This window comes from Lates calcarifer, linkage group LG10, assembly GCF_001640805.2.
Source record: "Lates calcarifer isolate ASB-BC8 linkage group LG10, TLL_Latcal_v3, whole genome shotgun sequence".
Classification (NCBI taxonomy): Eukaryota; Metazoa; Chordata; class Actinopteri; family Centropomidae; genus Lates; species Lates calcarifer.
The window spans coordinates 24,406,068-24,425,918 of record NC_066842.1 but is presented as its reverse complement, the minus strand read 5'-3'; the positions used below and the strand labels follow the sequence as shown (position 1 = coordinate 24,425,918).

The 19,851-nt window shown below is 42.2% G+C and overlaps 1 protein-coding gene across 1 annotated transcript in view; it reads left to right on the top strand.

Annotated features, from left to right (window-relative positions):
• The window catches only part of LOC108902326 (polypeptide N-acetylgalactosaminyltransferase 18), a 146,101-nt gene that overhangs the window by 96,742 nt on the left and 29,508 nt on the right, over positions 1 to 19,851 (top strand). Inside the window, exons 7-9 of the mRNA XM_018704171.2 lie at positions 5,697 to 5,882; positions 6,373 to 6,510; positions 18,496 to 18,591. Coding sequence (XP_018559687.1) covers positions 5,697 to 5,882; positions 6,373 to 6,510; positions 18,496 to 18,591 — 420 coding nt within the window. The remainder of the gene's footprint in view (positions 1 to 5,696; positions 5,883 to 6,372; positions 6,511 to 18,495; positions 18,592 to 19,851) is intronic.

The window sequence follows — 19,851 nt, the reverse complement described above, 5'->3', positions numbered from 1 at the left end:
CTCAGGCTTGACCATGTCAGGTTCAGATTCAGTGGACAGCTGTGAACAATCAGTGATAGGAGATCCTAAAAAGAAGATGGATGGGTGATTATTGTGCTGTGCCCTCTGTCCTCAAAAAGAAAAACACACTGCAATGCAGCTACGCTGTCGTCATAAATAAACTGTGGAAAAATATGGAGCCAGAGACAATAAGGGAAAATAAAGATTGCATTGAGCTAAGGTGGGACATCTTCAGAAAACAAGTGTGGCAGAGTAAGCAATTCTAATCGCTTATAATCTCTTATATATCCTACTAGTGCACCAGCTGTCTGCTCTGTAGCTAGAAAAAATCTGATGTTTCTATACAGTCCCCAACTGGGATATAAATAATAGTGGTCCTGTAACATTTCAGTAGTGGTCCAACATTAAAATTTATTATGATCAGTTAATTTTTTTTACACATTACATGTGGTCCCACTGTCAGTGTAGAGGTAATGCCATATTGACAGAAATGGGCCTTAGTTCATAAGATTGGGGTGTTTATGTAGAGAACAGGTGAAATAATTTGAGAAAGCAAGGTTGCTTACTTGCTCAGTTGTGTGTCCTTGAGTCTGCAGCATCTGCATGTGCTGTAGGTCGACAGGTTCCCTGCTGCTGGTACCAGTCACACTCTGACCTCTGCCTCTGCCAGCTTCTCTCCCTCTTCCACAGTCTCACCCATGAGGAAAAGAGCTACACTATGATAATAATGAAAGTTAAATAAAATTAAAGATATTACCTTGCAAAACTTGGTATAAAAATATTTTATTTGCTATGACAGACCTCAGATTATTTTACTTGGAATTAAACATCTTTGCATGTGTAACATTATTCAGATATGTGCTTGTCTGTGCAATTACACCATAGTAAGAGGAAAAGCAAAAAGTAATAATCCTGCCATGTTATTTTCTTCTTTTTTCTTTGGTAATTCTCTATAAACAAATTTGCTCCATGTATCACTGACAGTAGAGTAAGTTACTGCTACTGTTGAAGTTGAAGCACTAATGTTGTAGTGTAATCCTGGACTTACAATGGCAGGAAAAAGTATGTGAACCTTTTGGAATTTCAGGGTTTTCTGCATTAATTTGTCATAAAACGTGATCTGATCTTCATCTAAGGCGAGGGTATTGACAAATATAATGTGCCTAAAATAATAACACAAAAAAATTCTGACCTTTCATGTCATGCAGTACTGGCAAAATGTTTTGTGGACTGATGAAACTAAGATTGAACTATTTGGAAAGAACACACAGCACTACATCTGGCATAAAAAGGGCACTGCATATCATCATGAAAACATCATCCCAACCGTAAAGTATGGTGGAGGAAACATCATGATTTGGGCCTGCTTTGCTGCATCAGGGCCTGGTTAGCTTGCAATCATTGAGGGGAAGATGAATTCCCAAGTGTATAAAAAATTCTTCAGGATAATGTGTGAATGTCTGTACGTCAGCTGAAACTCTGTAGAAGTTCGTTAATGCAACAGCTCCTTTAGCTCCTTTAGCTCCTGGCAGAGCTGCTCTGCCAGGAAGAATGGGCTAAAATTCCTCCTGAACCATGGGCAGGTATGGTCCACAGCTACAGGAAGCACCTGGTTGAGGTTATTGCTGCCAAGGGGGGGTCAACCAGCTATTAATTCCAAGGGTTCACTTACTTTTTCCACTACCATTTTGAATGTTAAATGAGTATGTTCAATAAAGAAACATGAAAGAAAGAAAAAAGTGTTATTATTTCAGGTACATTATATTTGTCAATACCCTTGACTTAGATGAAGATCAGGAACATCTGGAGCCTATCCCAGCTGAAAGTGGGTGAGAGGTGAGGGTGCACCCTGGATAAGATTGCCACAGGGCCAACATATATAGACAACCATTCACACTCACATTCACAACTATGGGCAATTTAGAGTCACCAATTAACCTACATGTCTTCAGACTGTGGGAGGAAGCCAGAGTACCCAGAGAGAACCTACAAACCTTTCTTGCTGTGAGGCGACAGCACTAACCACAGATTGAATCACAGCACATTCAAGTAGATGTGCAAATGAGTCCAGCGCAGGAGCTGTCCGTTTTTATATTATCTGAAAGTAAGTAAAGGGAGTGAAAAATGAGCACAAAAGCCATCCCATACTGAATTTATATTCTCCACTATCTCTTAGTGAAAGAATGGCTGCCCAGCAATGGACATAACTTAATTTCCACCCAGCCCCTTCATAAAAAATGATTTGGTCATTCACATACAGTAAACTTGTAGGTGCACTTCCTCCACACAAGCAGCATTTTTGTAAGCATTTCTGGACCACTGTGAAATATAGCGATTCACACCAACTCTGAAAGACATGCGTCTAGACACAACGACCCAGGATTTTATTTATGCTGTCCACAGACAATCACACAAATCTCCCACTGTCTGTATATTGTGAACTTACTCATTACAACTGTAATGATAAATCAAGACCACAACTTTCATTATGAGTTTAATGTTTTCACTATTTCAGGAAATGGAAGAAAAAATAAATAAATCAAAAGGCCTAAGAAAAAAATAGTTTTCATATATATACTATATGTATTAGTCATGGTGAAAGACAGATCGATAGATGATGTCAGGAATATAAATTACTAAATCTGCCAAAGGCTTAAAATGTTCTGTCATTTCTGCACATTTTGGGTCACTGGGTGTAAAGTGTCTTTCTTTGGTTCATAAAAAACTTGGGTGCATGGCTCTGCCGTGACTTTCTCCATACGAGGCCTTAATAAACCTTTACAGTTGACTATTACAAGTCTGATAATACCTTTCTCCTTAGCTCCTCACTGAGCAGTGACCATGAGTGGTTCTGCAACATTCACCAAGCTTATTGTCTATTATAGAATCTTTTAGCATATAAATCTGTACAAGCCCCCACTGAAGAGACAAATTACTTGAACACTTGTTGACATTAGCACAGAGGAGTCTTGGATGGCTTATTTAACGTAGCATCAGCAGCAAGACCACAAACAGCCAGTCTCTCTGCGGGAGGAGATCTCATCATCGCTGCTGCAAAACTGGTGTTTTTCTGACCCACATTAGAAGCTCCCTGCAGCAGCCGTTCTGCCCATATTACACTTTTAACCCATGCACTGAAAGAGGGCCAAGAGTCATGCACAGCACTGCAAATCAGCTTCCCTCTGCCGCTATGACAACAAACACTGAACTGAAGTGAACCTGTTTTGGTGGAGAGGTACTTCAGAGCTACTGTTGAGCTCGTTGTGCAGTTGTTTGCACATTTGAGTTGGTGCAGAGGGAGCTGGAGTCAGACATGTTTACCCCATCTATCTATTTGTATGTTTTTGAACACTGGAAAAGCAACAAAGGGTTAGCAAGAATATCAGCCAAAGAACTGACATGCCATTTCTATGGCAAACACTTCCAGAGCCATGGGGTACTTAAAGTCAGAACCTGACACAAAGTCACTGCCTAGACACATACAAACATATCATCCTTGTCAGTTTTTCCATATCACATAAACACATCAAGAATTACAAGTAAAAGTCAATATTTCCATTTTTTTGGAAAATAAAGCAGCAGACTGCACTCTAAAGCCCCCTACTTCAGATCAATGATTATGTAAATTAGCAGTGATATTTTGACAGAATCAGTTCTGCACAGATGCCCCAGGGGCATTGCTCTTACTTTAACAAACTCATCATGTGTTGAGTTCAACCCGAGGTTTAAGTCAGAAAACAGCCAGTTTGTTCTATTTCTATCTCCTTCATACCAAACACAGGCGCCTTTTGTTATCACTGATGTGATTTTCTTTCCCCAGTTTCTGTAGAAGTGCTCCATATCTCTGGTCTGCACACTCCTATTGTTATAAAGATTGTTTTTATGGAGCTTCATGTGCGCCATAGTGTAATATCATTCATATTTAATACTGATTGTCTCATTCTGCCTTTTTTAAAATCACAACAGGCGGTCATCCTCTGTTTAATTTATAATTCACAACTTCATTTGTTGTTGCCTTTTGCCTCTCATTTTCTCATTAAAACCAGACACAAATCCACAAGCAAGATTTATTCCACATTAAACCAAAGAAGACAGACAATTTGGAATGCAGATGTGCTGCGTTTTGTCTGGGTGAACCAGAGTTCCAGACGTTGGATGCCAATACACATGCAACTTCTCAATTTCTAATGATGTTCTGTGATGTTTGCTCAGTAACAGCTCGCACTTGACCCTGTTTTATCCCATGGGAGAGGGCTTTTTATTTAAAGAGAAGAAATGGCTTTTTGAAAGGATGAGTCAAGACAACTAGGAGAGCCTGTTATTCCCTCTCTCCCTGTATTTCACTTCCTTTATCTCCACTCTGTACTTCCCACTTTATCTCCATTCTCTTTTATCCCTTTACCTTCTCTGGTTTATGTTTCCCACTGTCTCTGAATCTCTCCTCTTTTTCTGTCTCTTCATGGTACGTTTTGTTTCTTCCCTCAGCCTCTATCTTGCTGTGTGCACCCACGTACTCAGACATAGATTGTTATACTCGAAGAATGGCTCCTTCTACTCTAACCCTATGTTGTAAATCCTTTATAGAGAATACTGAGGTATTTCTGACAGAAGCATGTATTATCTCCGAATTTGGCGCTAGTTCGTGCTGTTGCCTGGGCGCTGGGCCAGTGCTACAGTTTTACTGTTGTTCTGCAGTAGCTCTTTGCTTTAGAAGGATACAGGGAGGGAGGCTGGCCTGCAGGAGGGATTATAGCGCAAACACACAAACAAGGTGCAAGACTGGAATACAGAGAATAGGCATTTCTCTTCAAATCTGCAATCTTTAGCCCTTGTTTGATTAGTACGCTGAATTTCTAAGGTACTGTTGCAGAATTTCAAACTATTTTGTCAGAAAGGCTAAATTTCCTGAGGAAAACTGACGTGCTCAATTCCTAAAATTTGCGAGTGAAACATGAAATAGTGAAAACACTGAAAAAAAAATTAAGAAAAGGTTTCAGTGAATGGAATTAAAAAGATGATTCAAGGGAAGTGAAGTTCAACAGTCAGATAAACTGAGCTGAAAGTTAATCACTGAGAGAATAACTGAAAACAGTGGAACTGTCAGGTGAAAACAGCTGGAATTTCAGTTGGAATAATTTTGAGATTTGAATACCAGCTGGTGCCTTGGCCATAAAGGGAGCCAGTTCTGCTCGAAGTCTATGCCTCACTGTCACCTAGTGTTTGCTCATGGTGGAAACTGTTGTGTCACTCTCTGTAATTTTTATAAAGAGTATGGTCTAGACCAGCTTAACCTGAAAAGGCCTAATATAGATATGTCAAAACATGCCAAAGGGCTGCACACTTAAGTTGAATTCACGGTGAACCAAACTGGAACATTTATTTTATACTTCATTAGCCTGTCATGATGCTAGCTAGGCCTATGTAGCCATATTTGACAGTTTCCACTATCAACAAATAGCAGATTGGTGAAAATAGCAAGCACCTGAGTGGGCATTCTCAGTGTGCTCCTGTGATACCTGTTATTCATATTAATTCTATCAAGCAAGCTCAGCTGCAGTTAAGATGTAATCCCCTATTTAGAGCATACAGGATTAACTGGCATGCACCTGGCAGGTACTGAAAATATTCATACCTTTATTTTGAAGGTTCCAGCAGTCACTAATGTGTGTGCAATTATGTATGTGTGTGTCACAAAGGTGTGGCAGTGTGGTGGTAGTGTGGAGGTCCTCCCCTGCTCGAGGATTGCACACATTGAGCGTGCCCACAAGCCCTACACAGAGAACCTGACAGTCCATGTGCGTCGGAATGCTCTAAGAGTGGCTGAGGTCTGGATGGACCAATACAAGAGTCATGTCTACATGGCCTGGAATGTTCCACTGCAGGTAAACATGAAGCACAAAAATATGTTGGGAGTTTGTTAGTGTGCTTATTCTCTGTGTGTGGGAGGGTGTGTGGCATAATTGTGTACATGCTTACTTGTGCTCCTAGTAACCATGACTACTGCCATCATAGAGGTCATTGGAGAATCAGTTGTGCCTAAGTAAGGTTTGAACACGTGAAAAGATTGTTGTAGTGTGGGTACACATCAGTTTTAATGTTTAGTTGATTTAAAAAATTTGTCACTGTGACACAAACACACATCACACAACAGCTTGTCTGTTAGAATTATTAGGCCATTTCAGGCAGGATTGCCAGGTTTAAATAACACTGTCCTGCTTTTAATGACTGAGGATGCTTTTTCTTTACTACTTATATTTGCATGTGCTTCCTTCTCCTTTCACTCACTTTTTTTTCCCATTATTTATATTTATATATTTGTTATTTTTGTTTGAAGCTGTTGTATTTGTTGTTTGTGTTTATTTCTGTCTCTAGAACTCGGGAATAGACATTGGGGACATTTCTGAGAGAAAGGCCCTGCGATCCAGACTCCACTGTCGACCTTTCAGCTGGTTCCTCTCCAACATCTACCCTGAGCTCCGATCCTACAGCAATACAGTTGCTTATGGAGTGGTGAGTTAATTTTTTAAGAGGTTTTCAGGGTTCCATTCAGGGTAACATTTTGAGTCTGCAACCTTGATTTGAGTAAATCAATATGTCATATGTCTTGAAATGTGGGCCCCTCATTAATTAAAGTTCACTGCTATTCATCCAATATATGAGGCCACAGAAACAAGTTCACAAAGTCTGGATCCTCACAGTTTGTGAAACACTACACCATATACTTCCCCACTCTGTCCCCACTGGTTGTCACACATACAAGCATGGCAGCTTACTAGCAAGGAGTTATGAAAATGTGTGAACATAATTTAATGTGTTTTTTTCTTGTTATATTTCAGCCAAAAGGCAACAATATTTATAAAGACTCTTAAAGGTATACTCCCACTGGTTAAGGTTTTTATTTAGATAAAGAACAAACGTGGCACCCTTACTGTCATATTCTCCATTTTATTGCTCACTTTGGGGCAGAACAACCTATTTAAATGTCCAGGATACACAGAGCAGCATTTATTTACATCATGTTTGTGGCCACCTGATGAATGCCAATATTCGCTCTCCTTTTAGTTCTGTTATGGTCTCTGTCAACTCCCGAAATAACATTAAATGTGCCACTATGTTTCAAGAAACTTGCTAGCTTTGCCTGTCTCCCGTTGGTGATGTACAGTTTGTTTATCAGGGCTTTTTCTATTAAAAACAGCTGCCTGAGGAGAGCAATGAAAGTGAACCAAAACAGTACATTGCTTGACCATAAAACCAAAACAGAAAGTTTAAAGACACTGAAACACTCCACAGACCTAAAGAGGGCGTAGGACAAGTGATGTTTTTTCTATTTTTATAGTGTGGCCATCTCCCAGGTTTATCTGATTTCCAACCAAAAACTGAACTGTTTACAAGCCAACCAAAAATCATTTAATTATAGTCACATCATGAGCACTGGAATAGTACGAAGACAGCATAAACATTGCTTCATGACTACACTCCTTTAAAACTCAGCCTTTCTAGTTTTTCAAACTAGAACCTCAGCTTTTTTATCAATGCTGGGCCTATGTACTATTTTTTTCAGGTTTGTTCAGGGTGTTAATCTCAGTTGTTTTCTTCTTTTTTTTTTCATTCAGGCTGCATCCACATTTAGTATGAGGGGGAACTTAAATTATCAGAATGTTTTTCCTTAGGTTTTCTTACAGTTGTTTTATTGTATTATTAAGTTCCTTCACTTTCAGTTTTGTTAGAAGCAGTGAAATACCATAGACACCTCCTTGTGACAAAACTTTTCCATTAAAACTTAACTTTTCCAAGTATTTAAAGCTGTAAAAGGTTAACTTTTCCATTAATGCTCAGTTTAATTGCACACACAACATGTGATATATGCCTCTCCATTGTAAGAGCTCACTTCAGATCACAGCAGCGGGGTACTGAAAGGGTGAACCTTTTTACGCCACTTAATTTCTGCATGGTTATTTCTCTCTTCAGCTAACAGCTGTGGGAGGATTTAGCATAATTGAAAAATGACAGTAATCTGTTGAAGGCTGAGCAGAATTATCCCACCACTCTGACTGCTCCTGCTGATAGAGGAAGAAAAATGAGTACTTCTCGGCTCAGTCCACTCACTAATGATTTAATAATTTCATTTTCAATTGTGGTCTCATTTTAACCTTTTAAACATACCTTGAGCACAGATATAGTTTGAGTCATCAGCCTTGACAAGCTTGACTGCAGTCTGAAAATAATCATCACCCAGAGCTTATTTCCTTCATGTTGAAAAGTGTTATTCTTATAGCCTTACTGAGTTACGAAAGTTATGAATTGATGGAGGAAAAAAAGACTGGTGCGATTCTGCCCAGACATTAGCAGCAGCAAATAAGTCTAGCTCTGAAAGCAGCCTCTATCCCACCCCTTGTGTTTGTTGTTCAATAAACATTTCAATCACAGTGCAAACTGGATGGAGTTATCTGTTGACACTACTGAGCATGTGCGGGGGCTCAGCTTTGAATGTTTAAGATGAAAGCATTGCCACAGTGACATCTGAGAGATGGGGATATGAAGTTTACATATTTGACAAAAACTCTCAGAGGAGATGGGAGTTGGCGAGAGTACAAGTGTTGTGGTTTGATACCATCTGTGGATGCTGTTTATACACTCATCTCTTATTTAACATGAAACAAAAGCACTGCTCTGTAATGCACTGCTCACACAAGGTAAATATTGAACAAAAAAACATATTTTGGTAACATTTGTCAAGCTTCAAACACTTTCTCACAGTGTCATGAACTTGAACTGATTTACCAGACTGACATTTGGATTGGTTGATATTTTCAGGCCCATTGCTAAAATCTCAATGTTAGCATACTAACATTAGCCATTTGGTTTAAAGCACTGCTGTGCCTGAGTGTAGCCTTACGGCTAGCATGATTGTTGATCCTGCCAACTTGCAAAATGTACTTACCTTGTTTGTTTTCATTCATTGCTCACTCATACAATACTGAGAATGATTAATGAACAAAACACTTTGGTTAAGTGTTAGGGAAAGACTGTTGTTTTGTGTAATACTGAAAATGTCATGAGTGATTTAAACCAAGAGATCTGATTTGAGATTTGTTTCCTTAATCCAATCACATTCATTATTAAGGACCTCCAGTCTTGTGCTAGGTATACCAACAATCCACCCTAACAGCCTCAGTACAGCTTCTGTGCATTACAAAGCCAGAGCACCTCCAGTAACAGTTACCTTGTCCTCAAAATACATTTGGTAAATCTAATCGTACAGCATAATTTCACAGGAGACAGGGTTGCACTGGTAGCTCTACAGCTCTGTATGTTTTAGGACAGCAGTGTCCTTTAACCGGAGGCCTGAGGTTTAAGCCTTTATTTTCACAAGTATTCACCTTGCCATCATGCCCTTGAGCCAAATACTGAACCCCCACCAGCACCACGGCTGATGCTTTGTACAGTAGCTGAGCCTGACTTCACTATGAGGTGGGGCAAGAAGAAAGAGAAATTCCCCTTGGGGATCAATAAAGTATCACATTATTAAACCGCTGTAATATGTGTGACAGCAAAGTGAGATATTGTAAAGTAGAAAGCTCAGCACTGCCCTCAATCATGGATCAAGAAACTGTACAGAACCCCCCACAGGACTGTATGTGATGTGACTGCAGAGGAGCATGGAGAGGTGGTGGAATGCAGTGAGTGAACTGAGGTAGAGATGTAGTCAGTCTAAACAGTAAGGGGGATGACTGGGTGCTTGCAGAAAATGAAGGCCTGTCTTCCTGTTCACCCATCATAAACTCCAAATATTGCACCTTGGGACTCAGTTTAGTATGATTTTGAAGCAGGCAGAGATACTTCCAATTACCATTTTCAATCATCTTTAAGAAGTAATGCTAATATTTTGCTAACTTTTATGAGGAATGGTAGAGAAGATAGAGGCTTAGACCACAGAGCTTGAATGGACATTTCTATTCAAATCACCTCTTTTTAAAGGTCATCTGAATGGCATTCTTAAGATGGCTGCCACAGAATGTTTACAATGCTATGCGAATAAAGGTGTGAGACTCAGAAAGTTGAATTTTTTGCAGAACAGATCAAGGCCATAACATTGCTGCTGTCTGAATGTGTCTGTCATACTCAGGCTGCAACAAGGCTGAACCCCAAAAGCAGACTAGGGATATGGGCACAGATGGAGTTAGGGAGTCTAGAGATCCCAAGGTTTATTTACAGAGTTGAATGAGGGATAGACGGGCCCGGGTGACGAGGGGGCAACAAGTCCGGGTTAGCCAGGGTGATGGGGAGACCGGCAACCGAGTAGAGTAGGCAGGGGCGGGCAGCAGCGCTGATAACACAAGACAACAAACAACTGTAAATACTTTCGCCAGGGAAAAAGCTTCAAACGCTAAGTAACTATTCTGAGTTTACTTAGTAGGTACGGCCAAAAGTTACTAGGGATCGACCGATTATCGGCCGGGCCGATTATCGGTGGCGATATTCGGCATTTTGACGTATATCGGCATCGGCCGTTTTTTTTAATCCGCCGACTGATAAGAGATCAATTTAAAATGCGATTATTTTGGCGCTGATGCAGCCGCGCCTCTCTGTCTGTAGTCACTATTCTGTCTCCAGCATTGTCCCGCCCACAACACCATCTGATTGGTTACACACAGAGCCATGGCAACAGCCAATCAGCAGTGAAAGCTGTGCATGCACAGTGCTCACACACAGAACAACTCTGCTTTTTGCACCACAATCTGGTGCTGCTCAATTGGGACTACTAATTGATTTGAGATTCACATTTCTGTGCAAATTTTATTTAACTTTGTTTTATTGACTTTATAAAACTTCAGGAAGCTATTTATTTATTTAATTAAAATTTCAGTTAACTTTATAAGAGATGCTGCTGAGCTCCCTGCACTTTTTGTTAGAATTTAAAAAACAAAGCTGTCTATTGTCTAAGATAAAAAAAAAAAAAAAAAACCTTTAACATGTTGCAAATCTGAAAAGCTGTTTAATAAACATATTTTTAAAGGCATTTAAACAAAGTTAAGTGCCGGAGTTTGTATTATTCAAAATTTTTATGCCATTTTTACTGCAAATGAATATCGGCTCCAAATATCGGTTATCGGCCTCCTTGACTACTAATAATCGTTATCGGTATCGGCCCTGAAAAAACCATATCGGTCGATCCCTAAAAGTTACCACATGGAGAACTGTGACAATCTGGCAGCTTTGGGGGGGGGGGGGGGGGGGGGGGTTCGACAGGGGACAGAGGGGGCTGGAAGACACTGCTGATCAAGAAACATGAAAGGTGGGGTGGATCCTGAGGGAGGTGGGTAGCTTGAGCTTAACTGTGGATGGGTTGATAATAGATTCAATTTCATAGGGACCAATATAGCGGGGAGCTAGCTTACGGGACTCCACTTGAAGGGGCAGGTCTCTGGAAGACAACCAAACACGTTGACCAGGAACATATTCAGGCGCCAGTGAGCGTTGGCGGTCGGCCAACCGGCGGTTTCGAACAGCTGCAGCGCTGTCGGGGCCTGTGGAGGATGCCCCCAGAGCCTTGCAGAATGCCCTCCAGACTTGAGAGGTGAACTGGGGCCCTTGGTCTGAGATGATGTCCTGGGGCAAACCGTGGATCCTGAACATATGAAGTGTGAGTATCTGGATCTGCGGTCTCCTGGGCTGTGGGGAGCTTAACGAGAGGAACAAAATGGACACCCTTGGAGAAGCGATCAAAAATGGTGTGTATAACTGTATTACCTGCAGAAGGGGGCAGGCCAATGACAAAGTCCAAAGCTATGTGGGACCAGGGACAGCTCGGGATGGGTAGGGGATGTAGGAGCCCAGCAGGGAGCTGGTGGAATGTCTTACTTCGGGCACAGATGGAACAGGCTACCACAAAGTCCTCGGTATCTCTAGGCCACCAGAACCTCTGCCAGATGAACTTGATGGTACACTGGGTGCCAGGATGACAGGCCAGCTTAGAAGAGTGTATCCACTGGAGTACATGTGACCTAACAGACTCAGGCACAAACAGAAGATTAGGAGGTATGTTACCTGGGCCTGGCTGAGACTGCTGAGCCTCCCTCACCAGCGTCTCCACCTCCCAGTGGGCAGCTGATACAATGCAGGACGGGGGCAGTATAGTTTCTGGAGGGCTGGTGGATGACTCTGGACTTGTCTGATGGGAGAGTGCATCAGGCTTTAGATTGCGATTACCTGGATGATAAGAAAGAGTAAAACGAGGAACAGGGCTCACCGAGTCTGGTGAGAGTTGAGCCTGCAGGCGGTTTGCAGATAGGCCAAGTTCTTATGGTCAGTCCATATGACAAAGGGATGTTCTGCCCCCTCCAGCCAGTGTTGCCACTCCTCAAGAGCCAAAACCACAGCCAGGAGCTCCCTGTTTCCCACGTCATAGTTTCTTTCTGCTGGGGACAAGTGGCGAGAGAAAAAGACACAGGGGTGAAGTTTCTGATCAACCATTGAGCGTTGTGAGAGAACTGCCCCGACCACCGTCTCTGAGGCATCCACCTCAACAACAAACTGCTTGGATGGGTCTGGGTGCACCAGAACTGGTGCAGAGGTGAAACTAGACTTAAGGCTAGAAAAAGCTGACTTGGCTTCAGGACCCTAGGAAAAAGGGAGTGAAGTAGAGGTTAGTCTAGTTAAGTGTGCCGCCATCCTTGCTGTAATCCCGAATAAATCAGCGGTAGAAATTAGCAAAACCCAAAAACCTCTGGAGTTGCTTGCGGGTCTCTGGTTGGGGCCACTCCACTGCCTGCACCTTAGCAGGGTCTGGACGCATCTAGCCCCTCTCCACAATAGAACCTAAGAAGCAGACTGAGTGTGAAAATGGCACTTCTCGGCCTTGACAAACAGTTTATTCTCAAAGAGTCTTTGAAGAACAGACCTGACGTGGTAGTAATGCTCCGACAGGGTGCAAGAAAAAAATCAATATGTCATCCAGGTAAACCAAAACACTGATTCAACATGTCTCTGAGCATGTCATTGACTAATACCTGGGCATTGGTAAGGCCAAAAGGCATAACCAGATACTCAAAGTGGCCCAGAGGTGTCTTGAACGCCGTCTTCCACTCGTCACCCTTGCGTATGCGGACCTTTCTCAGATCTAATTTAGTGAAGATGGTGGCTTGGTGGAGCGGAGCAAAGGCTGAGTCGATGAGGGGGAGTGGATACTTATTTTTTACGGTAATGTGGTTGAGTCCTCTGTAATCAATACAAAGGCGAAGCATTCCATCTTTCTTTACAAAGAAAAAAAACGCTCCCACAGGGGAGGAGGACGGCCGAATAAGGCCGGCAGCAAGAGATTCTCGTATGTATTTCTCCATGGCCTCCTTCTCAGGGCGAGAGATGTTATAAAGGTGGCTGGAAGGAAGAGGGGCGCCAGGAAGGAGTTCAATCGCACAGTCGTAAGGGTGGTGAGGGGGTAGGGAGTCTGTGTGTAGCTTGCAGAAAACCTCTGCCAAGTCATGATACTGTGGGGGTACCCTGGTCAAGTCTGGGGGATCTGGAGGAGCTGGGGTGAAGGTCTTAGGGCCAGACAGAGCAGATCTGAGACAGCTGGAATGGTAAAAGGGGCTCCAGCCGGTGATGGTGCCCTTAGACCAGTCAATTTGTGGATTATGTCGGCGGAGCCAGGGCTGGCCAAGCACTAGGGAAACATGAGGTGATTGGATCAGGAACAGTTAGATACTTTCCCTGTGATTGCCCGAACACAATAAGGTGAGGGGTCAGGTACGGTGAGTTACACGGGAGAGGAGCCTTCCATCCAGGGCAATAACCTCCTTAGGTGAAAGAAGCTCCAAGTTGCTCTGAGCAGCCAAAAAGGAGTCGATGAAACTTTCATCTGCACCAGAGTCCACCATGCCCATAAGTGAAAGAGAAGACCCCTCCCACATAAGAGTAGCCTCAAGCTGGGTGCGTGGCCGAGGAACTGAATTAGGAGTTGAAGTCTGGCTCACCATGATCCCCTTGTCCTGGTGAGCCACGCCTTTTGGCCAAGCGGGACAGCGGGAGATGATGTGACCGGGCTTTCCACAGTACAGGCATAGTTCCAGCCTGAAATCGGTGCTGCCTCTCCTCAGGAGTGAGCCGAGCCTGACCCAACTGCATGGGCTTCATAGAGAGCAGAGGCATGGCAGGACTGGAGGGGGGCCGTCTCCCAGGACTGAGGCGGGACAGGGGAGTGAATGAGGGGGCTGCTACCCGACTAGCTCTCTCCCTACGTCGCTCCTTCAAACGGCTATCCAGGCAGGCAGCATATTGTGGGTGTACAGAGTGGTGAGAGTGAACAAAAAATAGAAATAAATAAAAATGGCAAACAAGCTCTCATTTCTATGCAGCCTTCAAAATGTCAAATACTAACTCTTGCTCTACTGCAGTACAGAACCAAACCTCAACTCGTTACAAGCTCAAATCAAACATTTGAAATAACTGGTAATGGTCTGAGCAAGATCAGTTGATAACACATTAAAAATATAAAAGTTTAAAGTCATGTTATTTTTCTGTAAAACGATTAGATCTATGTATATTTTGTTGAGTTGTGTATTTTCATCAGCCCAAATGTTTCCAGGAATTTTCAGTTGTGGAGAAATCCATAAGTTTGATTCACCAAACAGCATCAAAGAAACACTGATGTAGTGCAACCACTTTATTCAATGTTTTTCCAGATTTAATCTGTTTTGGAGAGGAGACCTCTGCAAATAATTCTGCTTCTGGTAAATGTCACGGGGTAGCAGTGTGGACACAGGCGCAGACACGAGGCAGAAGCAGAGTATGCAAAAAACAAGGTCCTTTATTCAAGCGGGGTCGGTACACGGGTAGGCAGAAAGAGAAAGCAACAGTACAAGAGGGCTAAGCTGAGGCAAGGTCAAAAATACAGGCAAGGGTCAAAAAACTATGGCTGCGAGAGAAAAGTCTTCTTACTAAAGGCTGGTAGGTCTGGCAGAGGCACAAGACGAACTGGCAGGGAGTGCAGGGAGACACAGACACTAAATACACAGGGGCAGGGCAGACAATGAGACACAGGTGAACCACATTAGGGCAGGGTAGGTAATCACCAGGAGGAGGGAGCACAGAAGGAAGGGGAAGACAAGACACCTGAAACAAGAGGGAGGTCAGTGATAACAAAATAAAACAGGAAATAAAACAAACACAACAGAACTACAAAACAAAAGCCCTGGCTCAGAACTGACACCCTGACAGTAAAAGCAGAAATTACATGCTGCATATCTGAAGTCCTTCACATACTACAGATGTAATCTGGGCCAACCATGTTGAGCTGGCCTGAAAGTAAAATATGTCTTGGGTAAGAGAGAAATTGCAGTGATTCGCCAAAGTGGTACCATTTCTTCCATTCTAAATGTAGCTCGGAGAACCAACACATCATCATTTTTCAGACCTCCTCTTATTCAGCTCAAGCAGCAGTTTTGACATCTGACCTTCTCTCCAACCTGCCTGACATAAGATAATTCTTTATTAGTCCCACAATGGGGAGATTTACATGACCTGCAAATGAAGACACTGATGGAAATGGTTCTGCCACCGATCAGACAGATACAGTATTCTTGTGTGCCACAATGTTCCTAAATCAGATTCCTATTGTGGTCTCTCTGTTCTTCAAATACATCATTTATTTGAGGCTATATGTTATATAGCATAGAAAAACACATATTTTTCAACATGACATGACTTTACCTTTCACTTTAAGGTGCAAATAATTCAAGTTTTGCAAATAATTCAAGTTTATTAGATCTTGGATTTTTGTAAGTTGGTCTATCCATGCCATTAGTTACAATACCATTGCACTTACTAATTTAATTGTGGAGATCTGGTAATGAGGCAGCAACATTAAAATTAAGTAGATTGGGCTTTAAGCAAATAGACCTCAGTTGAAATAAATCAGAATTTTCTTTTAAAATGCCAATTAGTCTATAATTCTTTGTGGAATTTAACCAAATTAAAGGAGTAACCTGCCAGAAAAAAGTACAGATGCTTTTCCTTTCTGCAATATTAGTCTGCAGCTGCCAAAGAAGGTGAAGGTTAGACTAAACAGTTTGTATGACTTTCTACTAGCAAGCAGTAATTAGCCTGCAATGGTCCCATTTGTCTTCACTTTAGCCACTCACTAGAGCTGCGTAGTGCACCACACTGCCATAATGGAGTAATTAATAATGTAAAGGCAGAGAAAAAGAGAGAGAAAGAGAAGTGCAAGAAGGAAGAAACAGAAAGATCTGTCTGTATATCTATATATGAAGCTTAGAGAATATTATGCTAATGTAACCAGTGTCTCAGTATATTGTGGAATAATTGCTGAGACATATGACTTTAACAGTGTTTATGCAGGATCTGGTGGCAGTTTGCTACTAATATTCAGGTATTTTAAAATTGGTGGAGTATTTATCCTTACTACACCTCAAGAAATCACCAGTTCACTTCCTCTCTACCTTCCTTCTGGGGGGTTCTCCCATCTCCACACAGTTATCTCATGTTCATGTGAACTTGATGTATCAGGAATGCCCAAAAGGAGTTTCAAGGCAAGTTTTACTGTATGGCACATTTCAACAACAATCTAATTCAAAGTGCTTTACATAAGATATAAAAGACAAAAAGTAAAAACAATACAAAAAAGCATTGTTTGTTTATTGTGTGGAGCATGAAAACAGCAGAAGCAGACCTGTCCCAGACGACCTGAAGGACATGAATTAGACATGTATTTTGGCCAAAAACCATTCAGCTCATAAGCAGTATTTTGAAATCAGTTCGCTCAATGACAGGAAGCCAGTGTAAAGATCTGACAACTGGAGTGATCTACTTTCTTGGTCTTAGTGAGGACTCAGAACAGCAGCATTCTGAATCAGCTGCAGATGTCTATTTTTTAGAGACACCATTACAGTAGTCCAGTCGACTGAGGATGAACACATGAAAAAGTTTTTCCATGTCCTGCTGAGACATGAGTCCTTTAATCCTTGATATGTTCTTAAGGTGTTCGTAGGCTGACTTTGTAATTGTCTTAATGTGGCTGTTAAAATTCAGGTCTGAGTCCACAACTACACCAAGATTTTTGGCTTCGTTTGCAATTTTTCATTTTTGAGCACAGACTTTTAATCTTTCTTCCTAGTTTTATCATTGTTTAATTGAAGAAAATTTGTTGTTAAGCATAATCAGAGCTAGTGGGAACATGTAGATGTTGAACAGAAGAGTCCCCAGAATGGAGCCTTGGGGACTTCCACATGTCCTTTTTATCTGCTCAGATTTGTAATTACCTACAGACACAAAACAGTTCCTGTCCTATAAGTAGGATTCAAACCAGTTTAGGACAGTGCCAGAAAGTCCCACCTAGCTTTCCAGTCAGCCTAGTGATATTGTGGTCGACTGTGTCAAATGCAGCACTCAGGTGCACTAATATTAAGACTAAAGTTCTGCCACTGTCTGTGTTTAAGTGGATGTCATTGAAGACCTTGACAAGAGAAGTCTTAGTGCTGTGGTGTTGTCAAAATCCTGACTGGAAGACATCAAAACAGTTTAATGTTGAAAAGTTGTTTAGCTGTTCAGCTTTTACTTTACTTACTTTAAATGTGTTTCCTTTAAAAAGGTGATCTGATATGGACCTGAAATTGTTAATTAGTGACATGTCTAGATTGTTCTTTTTTAAGAATGACTTGACAACAGGTTTCAGGGCCTGTGGGAAAACACCTGAGAGGAGAGATGTGTTGACAGTCTGTCAAGTCAAAGTCACTGCAACCTCTTAAAACATGCTTTTGGCCAGAACTCTAGAGTTTCTACACTTTATACAACTTCTAGTTGCAACAACACAAAATGTAAAAAAAAAAGTGAATGGGTTCTAATACTTTCCAAATGGCTGGACTTTGTCATATTTGTATTCTATCCAGTGTCAGCCAATTTCAGCCCTTTATCTGTTTGTGTTTTGAGCATTCCGAGCATGCATTCATGTTCATGCAGCCTAATTCATAATAAAGCTGTTCTTATTTACATGTTTTTCTATTTCTGTTGCCAGACAACAGTACAGGTATGAAACATGGCCCATTAACTACATGTTAACCAAAGACCATACATTTAATTGCAATAAGTCTATAAAATAAAACAGAAAAAGGACAACAGCGCTGGACACCACAAAGATTTTAGTGAGGCCCTTTACAAGATGAGCTACTTTTTCTGTCCCATGTTTTTGTGATGAATTTCATAAAAGGCTCAGCATCGTCATCCAAAAATAAAAGGTTACCAAGCTCTGACAGCTGTAAATTTGGTTAAGTGACCAGAGCAGTTTGTTTAATAATGCTGAAAATTTGATGACAAAGTGTGTATGTGTGTAAGAAAGCTATCCTTTTTTCAGTGTTCTACAACTGTTAAAATCCATCTACATAGACTTTTATCATAATTGCAGATACATCACAATTATGTGCTCTCCCTCCCTCTCCTCCCTTCTCATTTCCCCCCTCTTTTATCCCTCCCTTATTTTTTCAGTTGAAGAACAGTCTAGGAGACAACCTGTGTTTGGACCAGGGACCTGACACTGACAACATTCCCATCATGTATCTCTGTCATGGTATGACACCGCAGGTCAGTGGGCTCTCACTCATTCTGTTCTTTCTGTTCTATCTTTTCAAAGACATGAAAAAACAAACACAAAAATTACACACACATACACACACGTAAAATGAAACATCTTGGGAGAGGTTTTATTCAGGATTTATTCAAGATGGCGGCGCGTGCAGACGCAGCGGCCCCTCTCTCCAAAGTATGTTTGTGTGTTTTATGTTCACCATGCGCGCGTAGTCCACAGCCAATAGCACCTACAACATACAGTCGTCACTGCCTTCTGGACGTGAGGAGTGATGAAAAACACCACAACATTGACCAAAGGACCATCGAGGTAGTTCGAGGCCTGGGACTCCTTCACCGGACTATCAAATCTCTGAACTCGCCAACCGCGTTACACCCAGTGAGGAGACGCCGGAAGCGGTGTGAGATACAGCATAAGCGGGGCAAGTGAGGAGGCATCAGAGCTAGGCTAGCTGCTAGCCCCCACAGACCACGATACCATCCCTCATCCTGGCCAGTGTGCGCTCACTGGACAACAAAATGGACCACATACGACTTCTGAGAGCTACGCAACGTGAGGTGAGGGACTGCTGTGTTTTCATCTCTACGGAATCGTGGCTAAACGTCAACATCCCGGACTCCGCTATCCAGCTGCAGGGGCTAACATGCTACCGAGCCAACCGGGTCCCTAGGGAAGGGGGCAAGACTCACGGCGGTGGAGTATGCGTCTACATCAGCGATGCTTGGTGCCGGAACACTACTGTGGTGCACAAACACTGTTTGCTGCTGGTGGAGTTTATAATCATCAAGTGCCGACCCTTCTACCTACCGAGGGAGTTTACATCGATTCTGCTGGTCGCTGTTTACATCCCTCCCACAGCTAACACCAGCGATAGGAGTGAGGCACTCAATGACCTCTATCAGGCCATCAGTGCACAACAAACAGCACAGCTAGACAGATTCCTCATCACAGCTGGAGACTTCAACCATGCAGATCTTAAGCTCCAACTACCTAAACTACACCAGCATGTGGCCTTTCCTACAAGAGGAGACAACATACTAGACCTGGTGTACACTACCTGTAAGGGAGCGTACAAGGCCTCCCCCCTCCCCCACCTGGGTCTTTCTGATCACATCACCATCATGCTGAGACCTGCATACAGACCCAGAGAGAGAGCCATCAAACCAACACGAAAGGATGTACAAGTATGGCCAGAGGGGGCCTCTTATGCTCTGAAGGACTGCTTCAACACCACAGACTGGGACATTTTCAAGCAA